This window comes from Nothobranchius furzeri, chromosome 1 (genome assembly GCF_043380555.1).
Source record: "Nothobranchius furzeri strain GRZ-AD chromosome 1, NfurGRZ-RIMD1, whole genome shotgun sequence".
Taxonomy (NCBI): Eukaryota; Metazoa; Chordata; class Actinopteri; order Cyprinodontiformes; family Nothobranchiidae; genus Nothobranchius; species Nothobranchius furzeri.
The window spans coordinates 109,107,128-109,121,994 of NC_091741.1; the positions used below are offsets into that span (position 1 = coordinate 109,107,128).

General features: G+C 40.7%; 2 protein-coding genes across 3 annotated transcripts; one reads left to right on the forward strand and one right to left on the reverse strand.

The window, feature by feature from the left end:
* The first annotated feature begins 630 nt into the window (after nucleotides 1-630).
* Nucleotides 631-6,095, forward strand: rab33ba (RAB33B, member RAS oncogene family a). The gene is made up of 2 exons (XM_015962325.3): nucleotides 631-1,066; nucleotides 5,326-6,095. Exons 1-2 carry the CDS (start codon nucleotides 860-862, stop codon nucleotides 5,818-5,820), a joined length of 702 nt encoding a protein of 233 aa, XP_015817811.1. The 5' UTR covers nucleotides 631-859; the 3' UTR covers nucleotides 5,821-6,095.
* A 1,286-nt stretch (nucleotides 6,096-7,381) lies between these two features.
* On the reverse strand, nucleotides 7,382-11,708 carry LOC107387436 (fibroblast growth factor 4). 2 transcript variants are annotated; one of them, XM_015962524.3, is made up of 4 exons: nucleotides 11,306-11,708; nucleotides 10,147-10,250; nucleotides 7,753-7,834; nucleotides 7,382-7,664 (listed from the first exon to the last, which is right to left on the reverse strand). In XM_015962524.3, exons 1-4 carry the CDS (start codon nucleotides 11,595-11,597, stop codon nucleotides 7,588-7,590), a joined length of 555 nt encoding a protein of 184 aa, XP_015818010.1. In that variant the 5' UTR covers nucleotides 11,598-11,708; the 3' UTR covers nucleotides 7,382-7,587. The 2 variants fall into 2 exon arrangements, with proteins under 2 accessions (XP_015818010.1, XP_015817927.1); XM_015962441.3 differs by having other exon boundaries at nucleotides 7,382-7,834.
* Between the last annotated feature and the right edge of the window lie 3,159 nt (nucleotides 11,709-14,867).

Below are 14,867 nucleotides of genomic sequence, written 5' to 3' on the forward strand. Positions count from 1 at the left end.
TAACATGTTATTTTTGGATTTTTTGAAGACAAAGAGAGTAATAGAATCTACATACTGAACCTAATTTTTATTTGAGCTAAATATTATATGTAAATATACCCATGTCAATCCTTTTTTACCGGTCTTCCTCTGTGAAATTTAAAAAATATGCTGATTCTATTAAAAACTCAGGAAATTTAAAAGCTATAAAAACTTGGAACCTACTTGAAGACTACGACTTGTACAGCTGGTAACACATTTTCCCCCTCTCTATTCTTTGTAATACCTGAGTGTGCTCTGTATTCTTATCCTTTGAACACTGTTTTATCACTTTGGCCCCTTTGTTTGTTTGCTTGTATTGTTGTGCTTTACTTCGTTGCTATGTAAGATACCCAATTTCACTAATAAAGTTTGTTAAATAAAACTCTCTCTTTCTACAGCTCTGGATCTGATGTCACAGCGCCATAGAAACAGGAAGCAGCACACTTTATGGAAAACCAACATTACTGTCTTTCCTAAAACCTTTTGGCCATGGCTGTCTAGGAATTGATTGATTGATTGATTGATTGATTGATTGATTGAGATGGTGGGTTAGGTGTGGGTCTGAGTCCCCATGTGAAGCAGAGGGTGGCAGTAATGCTCCAGCTGGATGAAACTTCAGGTTGAGAAGAAGAGGAAGAAGAAAGACTTTTTGGGAGGATCCGTGTTTACTGATTTGAAATGAAAGGACGAATTGTTTATTTACATCTGTAGGTTATAACTGCTAGCTCAGCGACCGAGTCTCTGAAAGCCTCCCAGACCCTCGTCCATTAGCCGATGGAGAAGCTCTAATCTCGGCAGCGGAGGTCTGAAGGCGCCGCGGCCGGTCCCCTGGCTCGACATGGCGGAGCCACGCTCCCTGACGAGCTCGGCTCTTCCGCCGCCAAGGACCCGCATCTTTAAAATCATCGTTATTGGAGACTCTGGAGTCGGGAAGACCTGCCTCACTTACCGGTTCTGTGCCGGTAAATTCCCCGAGAAGACCGAGGCTACAATCGGGGTGGACTTCAGGGAGAGGCTGGTCGAGATCGATGGAGAGAAAATCAAGGTGCACTGGGTCACTGACACGATTATCAAGTTTATCTAGAGCTCCATGGTTATTCTGATCAGATGTATCAAGATTACAGCCACTCACAAATAATTTTACTATATGTAAACTCGGATGATAATCCGGAGGTTAAGCTACAAACTACTAGGCCAAAAAAGGAGATTATTTTATAATAATGTAAAAATTGCATAAAGGATTTGTGATTTACCTGCTGAATAATAATTAAACATGAAACAAAACTGTGTGTTTTTACAGGAAATGTCTGTCAGGCTTTTGTAAAAATGAGACTTGGGCCTATTATAGAAAAAGGCATGGTGTTTTGGTCTTGACAGTAACAACAGCACAAATTGGGGCTTGGTTTGAATGTTGACCATCAATAAAAGCTAGAGTCATTTTTAAGACACGGTCCATCAGGGAAAAAAGCTGAACTGATTATGTTTAGGGATAGTTTCTGCTCAGACCATTTTAGATGTCACACAGTCTGAACTAGGCATGTGTATTGGTGAAATTCTGGCGATACAATACGTATCACGATACAGGGGATACCATTTACCACGGTATTACGATACATTCAGCCAGACGATGGCGACTATTTAGACTGAATTTATTCACGCAATAGCGGTTTATTGAAAATTCAATAAACAGTCAAAACTGATACGTAACATGTTTACCATGAAGTATCTGAACTATATGTGAGAAAATATTGATAAGGCAATATATCTTGATATTTTTTCCAGCAATTTCATATGGATATTTAAAAGCCGTGAATCAAATTTTTGGAAGAATTTATATGCAAATATTTGTGTATTGGCTGCGCAGTGGGGCAGTGATTAGAGCTGTTGCCTTGTGGCTAGAAGGTCCTGGGTTCACTTCCCGGCCTGGGATCTTTCTGCATGGAGTTAGCATGTTCTCCCTGTGCATGCGTGGGTTCTCTCCGGGTACTCCTGCTTCCCCCCACAGTCCAAAAACATGACTGTTAGGTTGATTGGTCTGTCCAAATTGTCCTTAGGTGTGAGTGTGTGATTGTTTGTCCTGTGTGTCTCTGTGTTGTCCTGCGATGGACTGGTTCTCTGTCCAGGGTATACCTCGCCTGATTGCCCATTGACCGCTGGAGTTAGGCACCAGCCCCCCCGCGACCCTACGTGGACAAAGCGGGTTCAGACAATGGATGGATGGATGGATACTTGTGTATTTTCTTTTCTTTTGGTGCAATTAAAACACTGACCGCTAGTTGGCATCAGTGTGCAATGGGTTTTGTTTCCACCATTGAAATGTAAATCCTATTATGGTTCAGATACCTCATGTTAAACATGTTAAGTATCAGTTTGGACTCTATTGAATAGTCATACAATAAATTCAGTCTAAAAAATTGCTAATATCGTCTGACTGAATGTATCGCAATATATTGTGATACATTGTATTGTCTTTCCTGTATCGTGATGCATATCATATTGACAAAGTTTCACCAATACACATCCCTAATCTGAACCATGCTAGAGGAATTTACAGTTCAATGGTGGAAACAAAATCGATTGCAAACTGCTGCCAAATCAAAGTCGGCGTTTAAAGAAAAGAAAATCTTTGCATGTTAATTCTTCCAAAAATTCGATACACAGCTTTTGAATATCGATATAATATCCCAGGAAAAAATATCTCGATATATTGCAATATCGCTGTTTACTTACATTCCTAGTCTGAACCTAATCACTTAAATTCAGGAAAGACAGTGATGATAACTTGATATTTTTGCCAAGTTTAAATTCAGTGTTTGTGGTTTACACCTCATTTACTGTCTGTTTTGATGATACGCTAGCATTGCTAGCATATGAAAGCTACCACTATGTTGGTAAATAAGGCCTTGTGTGGTGCCTAGCACAGCAGTTAGCCGTTATATATTCTTTACATAAGACACACGTGCTCAGTGGCGATACTAGACTAAAGTTAGTGGTGGGGCCAGCTGTTCTTGTCACGACACAAGTTCAAAACTAAAGAACACTACAAACATCGGCTTAAAGGTTTCGTTCACTGAGAAACCGCGTGTTCTTTTTGAAATGTCATCATCAGTCACGCTGTCTCATATGGAGGCTGAATGTGAAACTAGTCCTCCAAACCATTTGTTGCATTAGCTGCAGAAAAGAAATGGATGTACTGTAATGGTTGGGCCAAAAAAAAAAGTCTTGTCTATATCACAGGTAAACTTTGTGTTCTTGGCCCTGTCCATCTTGGCTTGCGACCATCCACAGGAAAGCTGATTATGCTGGCAGGAGAGAGTACAGCGTGTCTCGGCTAGAAGAAGCTAACAGTTAGCAACTCAACAACATGGCTAAACAGATTTGGACTTGTGTTATTTGTGGAGATAAAACATCAACGACTGCAGCAGAAGCATCCATTGCTGTTAGCCAGTCAGAGGATCAATATTTGCATAGTACAATTAGTGAGTCTCGTACAAGTAATAATGTGCGTTTTGAACTTGCCAGTCATGTACTTTGAAATTTACCAGCTTGTAAACATTCGTAATTACTATGACTACAAATCAGACGTCGGCATGTTGCATATTTGACATCACCACAGAATCTCTGCCCTAGCGTAGCTGCTACTTACCACATGGCCAGATTTATGGTTTTTCTTTCCTCCTAAAGAAAGGATTCAATGCTTGCAGAACTTGCAGCCATTGTTCCTCTATTCTTCTCTGTTTATGGTTCAATGATGTCAATGTGGTGATGTTCATTTGTAGTCCTACACATCTTTTCACACAAAACCTAAAAGAACTTTTGCCACTGTTTGAAAATAAGCAAATTCTTGGCATCAGAATGTATTTAAAATGCACGGACATAATATGTGAAGCCCATTACAAAATAGCTTTTGAAGCCCCATTGACTTACATTCACTTATTTGTTGTTCTGGGCACCAATGGTACGGACGTAGATGGGTGTGGCTTAGGCTCCCTATACACAGTTGAAGAAGACACATATTTAGGGATGGACAATATGTCTGCATCAATATCGGTATCGGCTGATGTTAGTCATTTTTTAACATATTGGTATTGGTCCGATATTAACTCATTCACTGCCATTGACGACTAAAGTCGTCATTTCCATTTTTTTACTGTGTGGGCGTCGGAACGAGTCCCCGCACCGTGAGAACAAACATCTCAGCTCTAAAGCCGATCTTTATCTGCATACGTCACACGTCACGTGATCAGGAAGCAGAAAATCCATGTGTTAGAAGATTGTTTTGGGCCGCTGCTGTAAAAAAAGTGTGGTGCGAACCGGAAAAGCTTCTGCCGATCACTATTCAACAACGGATTATGAAAGAACGGATAACGCTCGAAATGCGCGGATTCTTCCTGATGTAAGAGGTGTGTCTCTACTTTGTTTTGGTTGTTTTGGCGTCAACATCATCCTTGCGCGCAAAGTTCTGTGACTCTTAAAAGAAACAGTAAAAACTGTGAGAAACGCTGGCAGCGAAGGGCTTTACCGATCAGGAAACGGCTGGCAGCGAATTTAACAACCGATATTTTTTCCATCTCGTCTCAATTTGTTTGCCTGTTTCAGAGGATGGGGGGGGGGGGGGGTGTGTGTGATGTGTAATTGTTTAGTCATGTGAACAGTGAATGAAATCATCTCTGAACCCTAAATGTGTGTGTTGTCTGTACATAACGTAAATTCAGCTTTAATAATTTTCATTCTATACAAAATCTGTTGATTTTAGAAGCATTAATGTCAGTTTATCAGTATCGGCAAATATCGGTTATCGGCCGTAACAGTGATCTTTATATCGGATATCGGTATCGGCCCAAAAATTTCATACCGGTGCATCACTACCACAAATTCACCTTTTTTCTAAAGTACCTCCATCTGCCCTTGACTCAAAGAAAAGCCCAAGTCTAATTAGTCCAAAGTTGATGCCACAGCCATTTCAGACCAGCTGCCACCTTCTTTGTTAGTTTGATCAACATAGAGACAAAAACAATATATTATATAAAAAGCACACAATGGTGTGTGCATATGTGTGTGTGTGTGTGTGTGTGTGTGTGTGCATGTGTGCATGTGCATGCGTGTGCTTAGCACTCTCTCTCCCATCTGTGATAAAAAAGTTTTTACATCCTGCTGCTACAGTGGTGAGACATTTACAGGCCAGTTGTGGTCATTAGGTGTGTTACTGGACACAAAAATTGTATGTTTTTTATACACTTCTAAAAACCTTTCAACACACAGTGATCATTTTCTGATTCTTCAGTGTACCGTCTGTCCCCACAGATCCAGTTGTGGGACACGGCTGGCCAGGAGCGCTTTAGGAAGTCCATGGTGCAGCACTACTACCGCAACGTGCATGCAGTTGTTTTTGTCTACGACGTGACCAATGCTGCCAGCTTCCGCAGCCTTCCCACTTGGATCGAGGAGTGCAAGCAGCATGCTCTGGGCTCTGAGGTACCCAGGATCCTTGTTGGAAACAAGTGTGATCTTCAGGACTGTATTCAGGTGGACACAGATTTGGCGCAGCAGTTTGCGGACAGCCAAGCTATGCCGCTCTTTGAGACATCTGCAAAGAACCCCAACAGCCATGGTGATGGAAACTACCATAACAGTGACCATGTTGAAGCTATCCTTATGACTGTGGCCCACAAGCTGAAATCACAGAAGCCCCTAGTACTCAGCCAGCTTCCCGAGGAGTCGAGGGGTACTGTCACCCTGAGCAAAGACAGGAAAGATGGACAGGATGAAGACAGGAGCTGGAGCTGCAGCAGCTGCTGAGACAAAACTGGAATGTGAGGAGGGAACCGACTCCCATACCATAAGATTTATGGGAGAGGGAAGAGGGCAAAAGGCTGGACCCAGGAACATGTTCACAAAACAGATGGCTGATGTCAAAATGAAGAGGACAGATGTCTCCACTGCTTGCGCTTACCATTATTTAATGATTGTACGCTTAGAGGTTTGAGTCATGTGTTGTTACCATCTGACTGTTGCTTGGCTTGACTTGGCTTAGAGTTCCAAACATGTAATAAAAACAATTATATCCAAACTGACCTGAGAAAGTACTGCTTCCTGTCAGATGCTGCTGACCAGCCTCACATGGGTTTCAGAGATGTGAAGCGTGTCCTAAAACCTCTACGGTTAGAGTCTGGTGAACGGCTCTAGGTGTGTCCACTCTTATTAAGACCTGATCGGGTTGAAATTCTTTAATGAAATCTAATTTAAAGCATGTGTGTTTCTGCAATGCCCAACAGTGACAGCATCAGCACCAATAGAAGTTAGAATATGTCACAAGGTTTGTGAATACCGTAGTAAGTGTCAAGTCGGACTATTCGAGTTTACTCCGGTTCTGTAGAGAGGTGCTAGTGTTTCTAGGGCTGCACTAACGCCACGTTTCCAAACGAGTCCCCACTCTACCACAAAGAGGAGAACAGCCACATGCTGGAAAAGACCAAAGGCCACCTTTGAATCTTAGGACCTAATCAGTCCTTTTGAGCTGTGGGAGCAAACTGCAGTAAATCCACAAATCCAGGGAGAATGTGAAGGCCACTGCAAGAATTCAAACCCAAGATGGTGACCATTGGTCCGTTCCAGCTCCACAGAGGAAACTTACAACTTCTTGTTTTACACACAACAGTTTTGAGGTAACGGCAGAGAATTTTGCCCTGTAACTAGAGGGTAGCAGGCTCAGTTGTCCAGACAAGTGTCTTTGAACTTCAGCTCCACTGTAACATTAAGTCCTACCTTCATGCCTTCTCACCTGGATCACTACATATTACACACAGGTCTAAAAGACTTTTCTCTCAAACATCTCCAAGCTGCCCACCTTCTGACAGGTAAGGAAAAGCCATCAGGTCTTTCCTGTCCAGTTTAAGGTCCAGTCTAAACGTTTGCTCCTTGTTTCTAAACGTAATATCTCAGAACCACCTGCCATAACTTCTCCACCATCACACTGCTACCAGAGATCAGTAGGTCCGTCCTACATCCAGACTCAGAACCAGAGGTAGGGCTGACCTCCGAAACGGATGACAACTCTGCTGAAGGTCCAGCTGGCATTCTATTGCTTTTGATCACTTTGAGATTATGTAACATTATTGATGGGTCTGGATCGGTGTCTTTAGATTTAATTTACAGAACTACATTTCAGTTTCAGATCTAGAATAATTTTCTTACGGCCACAAATCTAAACAAGCACAAACACTTGAAGGTCAACATGTTCCTCAGCTCACAATGAACTCATTTTCTGATTTAAACTTATTTCTGAGCTTTTTTTTAAGCTGGAAGTTCAAACACGTTCGTGCCTGAAACATATTAATTAAAATACACAAAGAAGGCGTAAACAGTTTAAAAAAAATGTTTTAATTTGATTTTGGCTGAATAAATGCAACAAACACCAAGTAGCCTAGAGTCTTTTAAACATTTCCATTAGAAACAAAAGTAAAGAAGTGACCACTCAACAGAAACCATGTATTTAATTTTTCCATTAAATACATCATAAATAATTGTAGAATTATGCAAACCATGTAATTATCGCACTGCTTTCATTCATGCTGCTGAGTAGAAACACCAGATGGTTTCTTCTGACGTCCTCACTGTTGGAGTTTGATGCTGATGATCATATCCTTGGGAGGAAGTGTGTCATGGTCATTGTTGGGGTCACACGATCTCCCCTTTTGGTTTTACCAATCTTGCTGAGGCCAATGTACATACCAGGGTGGGCAGCTGACTCATAGGCATTATAGTTGTTGGCCAACAGATTCTCCTTGAAATTGCAATCAGTGTTGTAATTCCCCTGAAAAGAATAAAAGGAAAAGTGGAGTACCATTAGACAACCATCAAACTATTGGTGCATTAATTTTCTCATGCTGTGCACCATTGCTTCTCATTGGCATAAACCAGTGGTCTCCACCCCTGGTCCTCTAGGGTACCATCCTAAAGCTTCAAGGAGGTTGTCTTCATCAGCTCACCCGATTTGAATCAGCAGATGATTAAGAGGCTTTGGCAGAGTTTGCTGACCTGAACAAGAGAGTCAGTCATTGACTCAGGTGTGTTGGGAGTAGGAAACCACTAGAACATGTTGGATAGGGCTCTGCAGGACCAGTGTTGGATGCTCACTGGCCTAAACCTACAGCCTTAACCCTGTCAATGACACTTCTTGAGGTCGCTTAGGTCCTTCAGTGTCTGTAGCAAGATGCTGCAGATCTTCTACAAGTCTGTTGTTGAGAGTGTAATCTCTTCAGCCATCGTCTGTTGGGGTAGCAGCATCAGAAGCAGGGACCTGAAAAGGCTCACCAGCCTAATAAAAAAGGCTGGTTCTGTTCTGGGGACGACGGTGGAACCACTGGAGGAGATAATGCAAAGAAGGATTCTTTAGAGAATCAAGAAAATGATGGACAACCCTGAGCATTCTCTTCACAAGACTGTACGACAACAGAAGAGTGTCTTCAGTCAGAGGCTTCTTCAGTTTGGCTGCAACACTGACCGCTACTGGAGATCCTTCCTGCCAACAGCCATTGTAATATACAACAACTCTTTGATGACTTGATTATTATTATTCTGAGCTACTACAGCAATCAATTTCCCTCTGGGATTAATAAAGTATTTTTTGAATTGAATTTGAATTGAATTGAATTGAATTGAATTTGCCTATTGTCCTACAAACCTGTATGCACTACCAGAATGCAACGCTTTATTCTATCATAGATCCAGGTGCATAGTAATGAGCCTTTCAGAGAAACTTAAATTAGACGACTAAATAAAGCAATTTTTATTTTGGTCATTTAACAATTCAACCAATTTAGGAGACAAACATTTAATTCTGTTAAAATAAACCAGAATACATCTACCTATGTTAATACGACACAAGAACTTTTGATTCTGTGTGAATATTTGGAGTGTAAAACATGAGATCTGGTAGTAGTACTTTTAGTCTTATGTTTGATTTCTTTCTATTTTTCTTGTCACTTTCAGATGAAAAGAGTTTGCTGGTCCTAATACAAAACATAAAACATGAATATGTTTAATTTTGAGGAAAATATACGAGCTGAAATTTGTTTTAAAGAAAAATTTTTTCTCATGGATGGCTTGTCCTTTTTCTGTGTACCACTCTGTGCTAAAGGAATTATTGGGCTGTTAAATAAGATCAAATTACAGCGAAACAGTTCCCAGGGGACAACTTATTTCAATAGACCTTACAATGAAAAGAAAAAGCCATTCATTTACCAAGAGACATCAGAAAATTCTCAGTATCTAGGCCATCAAGCTGTAACTGAGGTGATGACTTATGTACAGCCTTGTACATAAGTCATATATACACACACCCAATTATATATATATATATATATATATATATATATATATTTATATTTATATATATATATACACACACACACATATATATGCTCACTTGCCATTTTATTGGGTACACCTGTCCAACTGCTCATTAATGCAAATTACTAATTAGCCAATCTCATGGTGCCAATGCAGTATAAGCAGCCATCTGTTATGACATTGAGAGGACACACACACACACACACGCTCGCGCGCGTGTCCACACAGAGCACAGGCTCACCAAAATTGGACAATAGAAGATTGGAAAAATGTTGCTTGGTCTGATGACTCTCGATTTCTGCTGCGACATTCAGATGGTATGGTCAGAATTTGGGGTCAACAACATGAAAGCATGGATCCATTCTACCTTGTATCAACGGTTCAGGCTGGTGGTGGTGGTGTAATGGTGTGGGGGACATTTTCTTGGAACACTTTGGACTCATTAGTTCATTGTTGTAATGCCATAGCCTTTCTGAGTATTGTTGCTGACCATGTCCATCCCTTTATGACTAGTCCCCATCTTCTGATGCAGCAACCGCATGATGCTATCATGTCAATATGGACCAAAATTTCTGAGGAATGTTTTCAGCACCTTGTTGAATCTATGCCACAAAGGATGACAGTTCTGAAGGCAAAATGGGGACCGACCTGTTATTAGCAAGGTGTACCCAATCAATTGGCCAGTGAGTGTGCATATATATATATATATATATATATATATATATATATATATATATATAATGTAGAAACACGGTTGGAAGTGAAAGTTCTTACCGAGCCATAGAGTTTCCCTCTTTCACTCATGGCAATAAAGAGATGGCTTCTCACTCCATACAACGTCACCACTCCTCTCTCAACGGGAGAAATCTCTATAAGGCCTGGAGGGAAAAACAGCAGAAATATAAACAGAAGTGTCCAAACTGTCAAGCAAACCTAAATGGACATGTTTTGGTTTAGGTCATCATGTCTGTGGGATTTAAGAGCAAACTGTTGAGTACAGTCCCTACACACTCAACAGTAACGGGTTACAGTTTTACTTTTCTTTACAAAGGATAAGACAGACAACAAAATCTAATTTTCTATCATTAAAGCATCTCTCACATAAAGCTGTGGCCTCAACGTTGAAAATGGCAGTTTTATTTTTAAATTATCCTGTTTTTAGACTTGTGCATAGGACGTTTCAATGTTTCACTGTGACTTCACGAAAATCCTCCATTTATGTAATTAAACCACCTGGAGAAAACCACAGCAACACTACTGCAAACTACTTTAGTTAAGTTTCCTGGTTTCGTACAAGTACCGTACTTTGGTAAGAAGGCCATTCACTGGTTTTGCACAGAGGTGCAAATCATCCAGTTGATTCAATAAAATAATATTCTGATGTATGCCAATGTTGAACAATTCCAAAACCCTAAAATAATTACATATTCATTCAGATAAAGACAATAAAGTTTCTCTTACTAAATAGAATATCTACTGAGAAATCACAGCGAAAGATGATTTTTCACAAAAGCTTGTCGTTTTTTTTTAAAAAGCAGCTAGAATAAACAAAATCGACTCAAATTAAAGTCCCTCAAAGCATGACTATGAAATACCAGCTCATGTATGGTATTTAGTATTTTTTGTGGTATTTTTATGGGCATCTGTAGAAAGAACATTTATTCATAAATACAACCCTGAACTAAAAGCCAGTCAATGTTTAGTAAAGATCTCATAAGAGGAGTTTATAAAATTATACACAAAACAAAAATGGTAATATAATACGTTGTTTCAACTATAACACATAAACACTATTTTAACATTTCTGTACAAATTTTTTTTTTACATAGGATAGATTAAAATTAAATGTGGTTTATTTAACAATCTCTGAACTTTACCTTGTTAACTCAATTCTGTTGCTTCACACTGATCAGGTAACATCAGACATACTTACTGTAAATGTTTTCATTGTGTACTCCTGTGACCCTCCCGGTTGGAAGCACCTGAATGTGGAAGCCGATGCCCACGTTACAGTAAAGCCTCCTAAGTCTCTTTATTCCCAGCAAGTATTCTCCATCTCTTGCTGCCTCTTCCCTTTTGTTCCAGGGGCTGCCGCTGCCATGCATCAATGATCTGGCGTTGTGTCTGCCATGTTTAATACTGCTAATAAGTGGAAAAGAAGCAAAAGAGCCACACAGGAGAATCCCATACAGGAATAATGGGAGCTTGGAGCTTGATACCGACATCCTCTACTTAATAACAGGTACACAAGTTTGTGTATGCAAATAAAATGTTCACTTGTAATTGAACAAAAAATAAAATCCAGTCTGGCTTGTTACATCAAAACCATTCAGCTCTAAAAGTAATACATAAAAGTTTATAAATCATATTTAAACATCTCTAAAGACCTGCTCCATGTGCGCACCAGTCTACAGTTAGTCTGTTGCTTTCCAATTTGCGTCATCCTCAGGTTGATCCAGGAGCCAGTCTCCTGACTTATATGTGTCCTGTATTACATCACACACCACCTGCTGGCTTGTTTGTCTCTGAGTCACAGATGCAGCTGATGCACAAAAAGTGAAAATACATCAAATGCATAGTGACAGAGAACAAAGCAAGACACGCAAGCAAATAACAGTAAATTACAAAAATATCTCTGGCAATGAAATAAAAATAAAATAAAAGTTTCCTTTTCAGAAAGGTTTTTTTACACTATCCATACCTAAAAAGAAACCCAGAGGAACAACACACAAAAAAACAAACAATATGAAGATAAGAATAATAGATTCTCATGAAATAATTTGGGGATTCTTCTTTCTCTTTGAGTTTTTCCATTCAGGATTTGCCACAATGAATCATCTGTCTCCATCGAGTAATGTCTCCTTTTGGAGCCCGCTGGCTCCAGTCCAAGGGGCAAATTCCACCTGGCAAATGTGAAGCCAATGCTAACCCAAGTGACACAAATTGCAGTTCCCCTTTCATCCACTAGGATGCGGATCCAGAAAAAAATCAAGTTCACATTGTCTTCCATGTTAAAAATGCCAAAACACATTTACACCATGGTAAAAAACCAAACATTTTAGGTTGAACAGGTCATGTTTACTATCATGAATACTCGGAGGGGGTGTGTATGTTGTAACTCATCTAATTAAAGTTTGGATATGGAACATTTTAATAAAAAGCTATATTTAAAAAAAAACCTCCACGAGGCATTTAGAAGTGTGCAGAATGAATGTACGGTTTCTCCTTTAAAAGCTATATTTAAAAAAATTAATAATCAAAAATTTTAATGAACTTTTTTTTCAAAAAATTAAACAATAACTGATGAGCAAGGATCTGCTTTTAGACCTGCAGAAAGAGCGATAGAGAGAGAGAGAGAAAGGGGACACACAAAAATACAACAAGACCAAAATATCGCTGCGCCAACAAGAGGATATATAAAAGTAACAATTTCTGCTGAGAAACACACGTTAATAATTCATAGTGCATTTAGTGCCAACCACAGCCACCACACAGGTGATGTGTTGAAAATGCCCAAGTCCATCCTTTATGAGACCACCATGTGAGTACCTGCGTGAGTACACGTGCTTGTATATGTAAGGTTTCTCTATAAGAGTGTCCAATAGTGAGTGTGAGGGGCCACAGACCTGTCCCCAAAGACGTGCGGAAGATGAAGAAGTTCCAAGCCCTAGAGATCCAAGGGTCCCCAGAGCGCAGGAACCCCAGGTAGACAGCCCTAACTCCCCTCCCAAGAGGCGCAGAGGATTTCTCTGGGGGTAATCAGCCACCAGAGCCCTGGGAGATAACAATGGCAAGCCCCCAGGCCCGCCCACAGCTACCAATCCCTGAGCTGGCTGAGCTTGGAACACAGTGGCCTGGGACCCAAGGGCGACCAACCCCGTTGGGGACCCGACAGAGCCCAGGAATCTAGACCCCACCAGGCAGCCATTGGGAGCGACCCGACAGATCCCATCAAAATTTTATTTTGAGGGGCACAGCACTGGGTTTATGTTTACAGCTACCAGCCACTAGAGGACACCATTGCACTAAAAATTCTGCTCAGCAAGATGACTGTGTAAAATGGTGGACTTGACAAGTCAAGCAGCTGATTCTGAGCTCACAAGATGCTCTAACAGTAAATACTGTGGTAAAATAATCTTACTAGTGGAAATTTGACCTTGTCCTGTACAATTCATCACTGAACATGGTACTGGAACATGTCAGCAGTGAACCAACACCCCGACGACTGGAAAATGAGTTCTGTTGTTGCACTACCCCATTTGAACACCACAGGTCACCAGAGTGTCCGTGTTCCATATTCAACCTTTAAAGCATGAACTTATGCATAATTAGGGGTGGTTCCTTTTGACTGACAGGTAGCAGAAGAGCTGTCAACACTAGTGCTAGCAGCTCGCCCCCCCCCCCCCCCCTGCTTGCTCCAGGGATTACGGTGACATCATTTCCAAAAATCTTCTTCATAAACTCAATGTCATTTGTCACTCAGCAATCCGTTTCATTACTAGTGCCCCTTTCACTACTCATCATTCTGTACTCACTCGTTAACTGGCCATCACTCCATTCCCGCAGGTTGTTACATTGGTATCAGTTCATAAACAAAACGATCATCGGTAGAACCCCGTCGTATCTTTGCTCATCACTCCCCACAACCAGTGCAATTTACGTTCCAGTAACTTAATCTCTATGGCTATTCCCAAAGCTTGCACCTCCTTTGGCCGCTCCTCATTCTAGCTTGCTGCTTCCAACGACTGGAATGAGCTGCAAAAATCACGGAAGCTCACCACCTACATTCCATTATCTACCTTCAATAATTCCTTACGATCAATAGTTTCTGATCAATGTGCCTCTGAGTACTTAAAGATTGTTTTAAGGCTGTTTTGCTTGTTTGTACATATTGTATATGAGAACAGTCCTTTGTCTTGATGTCTGTTTTATCTTATTTTGATCTTGTATGTTTTATCATACCTATTTGTCTTTGATGTAAAGCTAACTATGTGTCAGTTGCTGCTGCCCCTTGGCCAGACCATCGATGAAAATGTGTTCTCAGTCATCTGGTTAAATAAAGGTTACATTAGGGAAGGCCTCGTGTTAAAAGTGATACAGCCTAGAAAGCAAAGGGTAGCAGAGTATAGTGATGTGACATTCACGAATGAATGGAATCTTTTGAATGGGTTTTCAAAGTGAACGATGAAAGCAGAGTCCTTATGGAGACCCCCCCCCCCCCAAACGCTACCTTCCTGCAAGCGCTTTCACAAATGAGTCACCCCAAGTCAAAAAGATATTGAGATTAAGTTTTGGTGCGTATTGCCTAGCCCTAATAACCACCAAGTGATTTCTCCTCCTCTGATCAGAGGTGCTGGGACCTCCTCTCTACAGTAGGAGTTCTTTTAGAGTTATTCTCAGTCAATCAGGATCTGGCCCAGTTTCTACCTTACACCGAGTCGTCGTGTTGTGTGGTATTGAGATAACACCTTTTACAGTGATGCTGTTAGTGATTA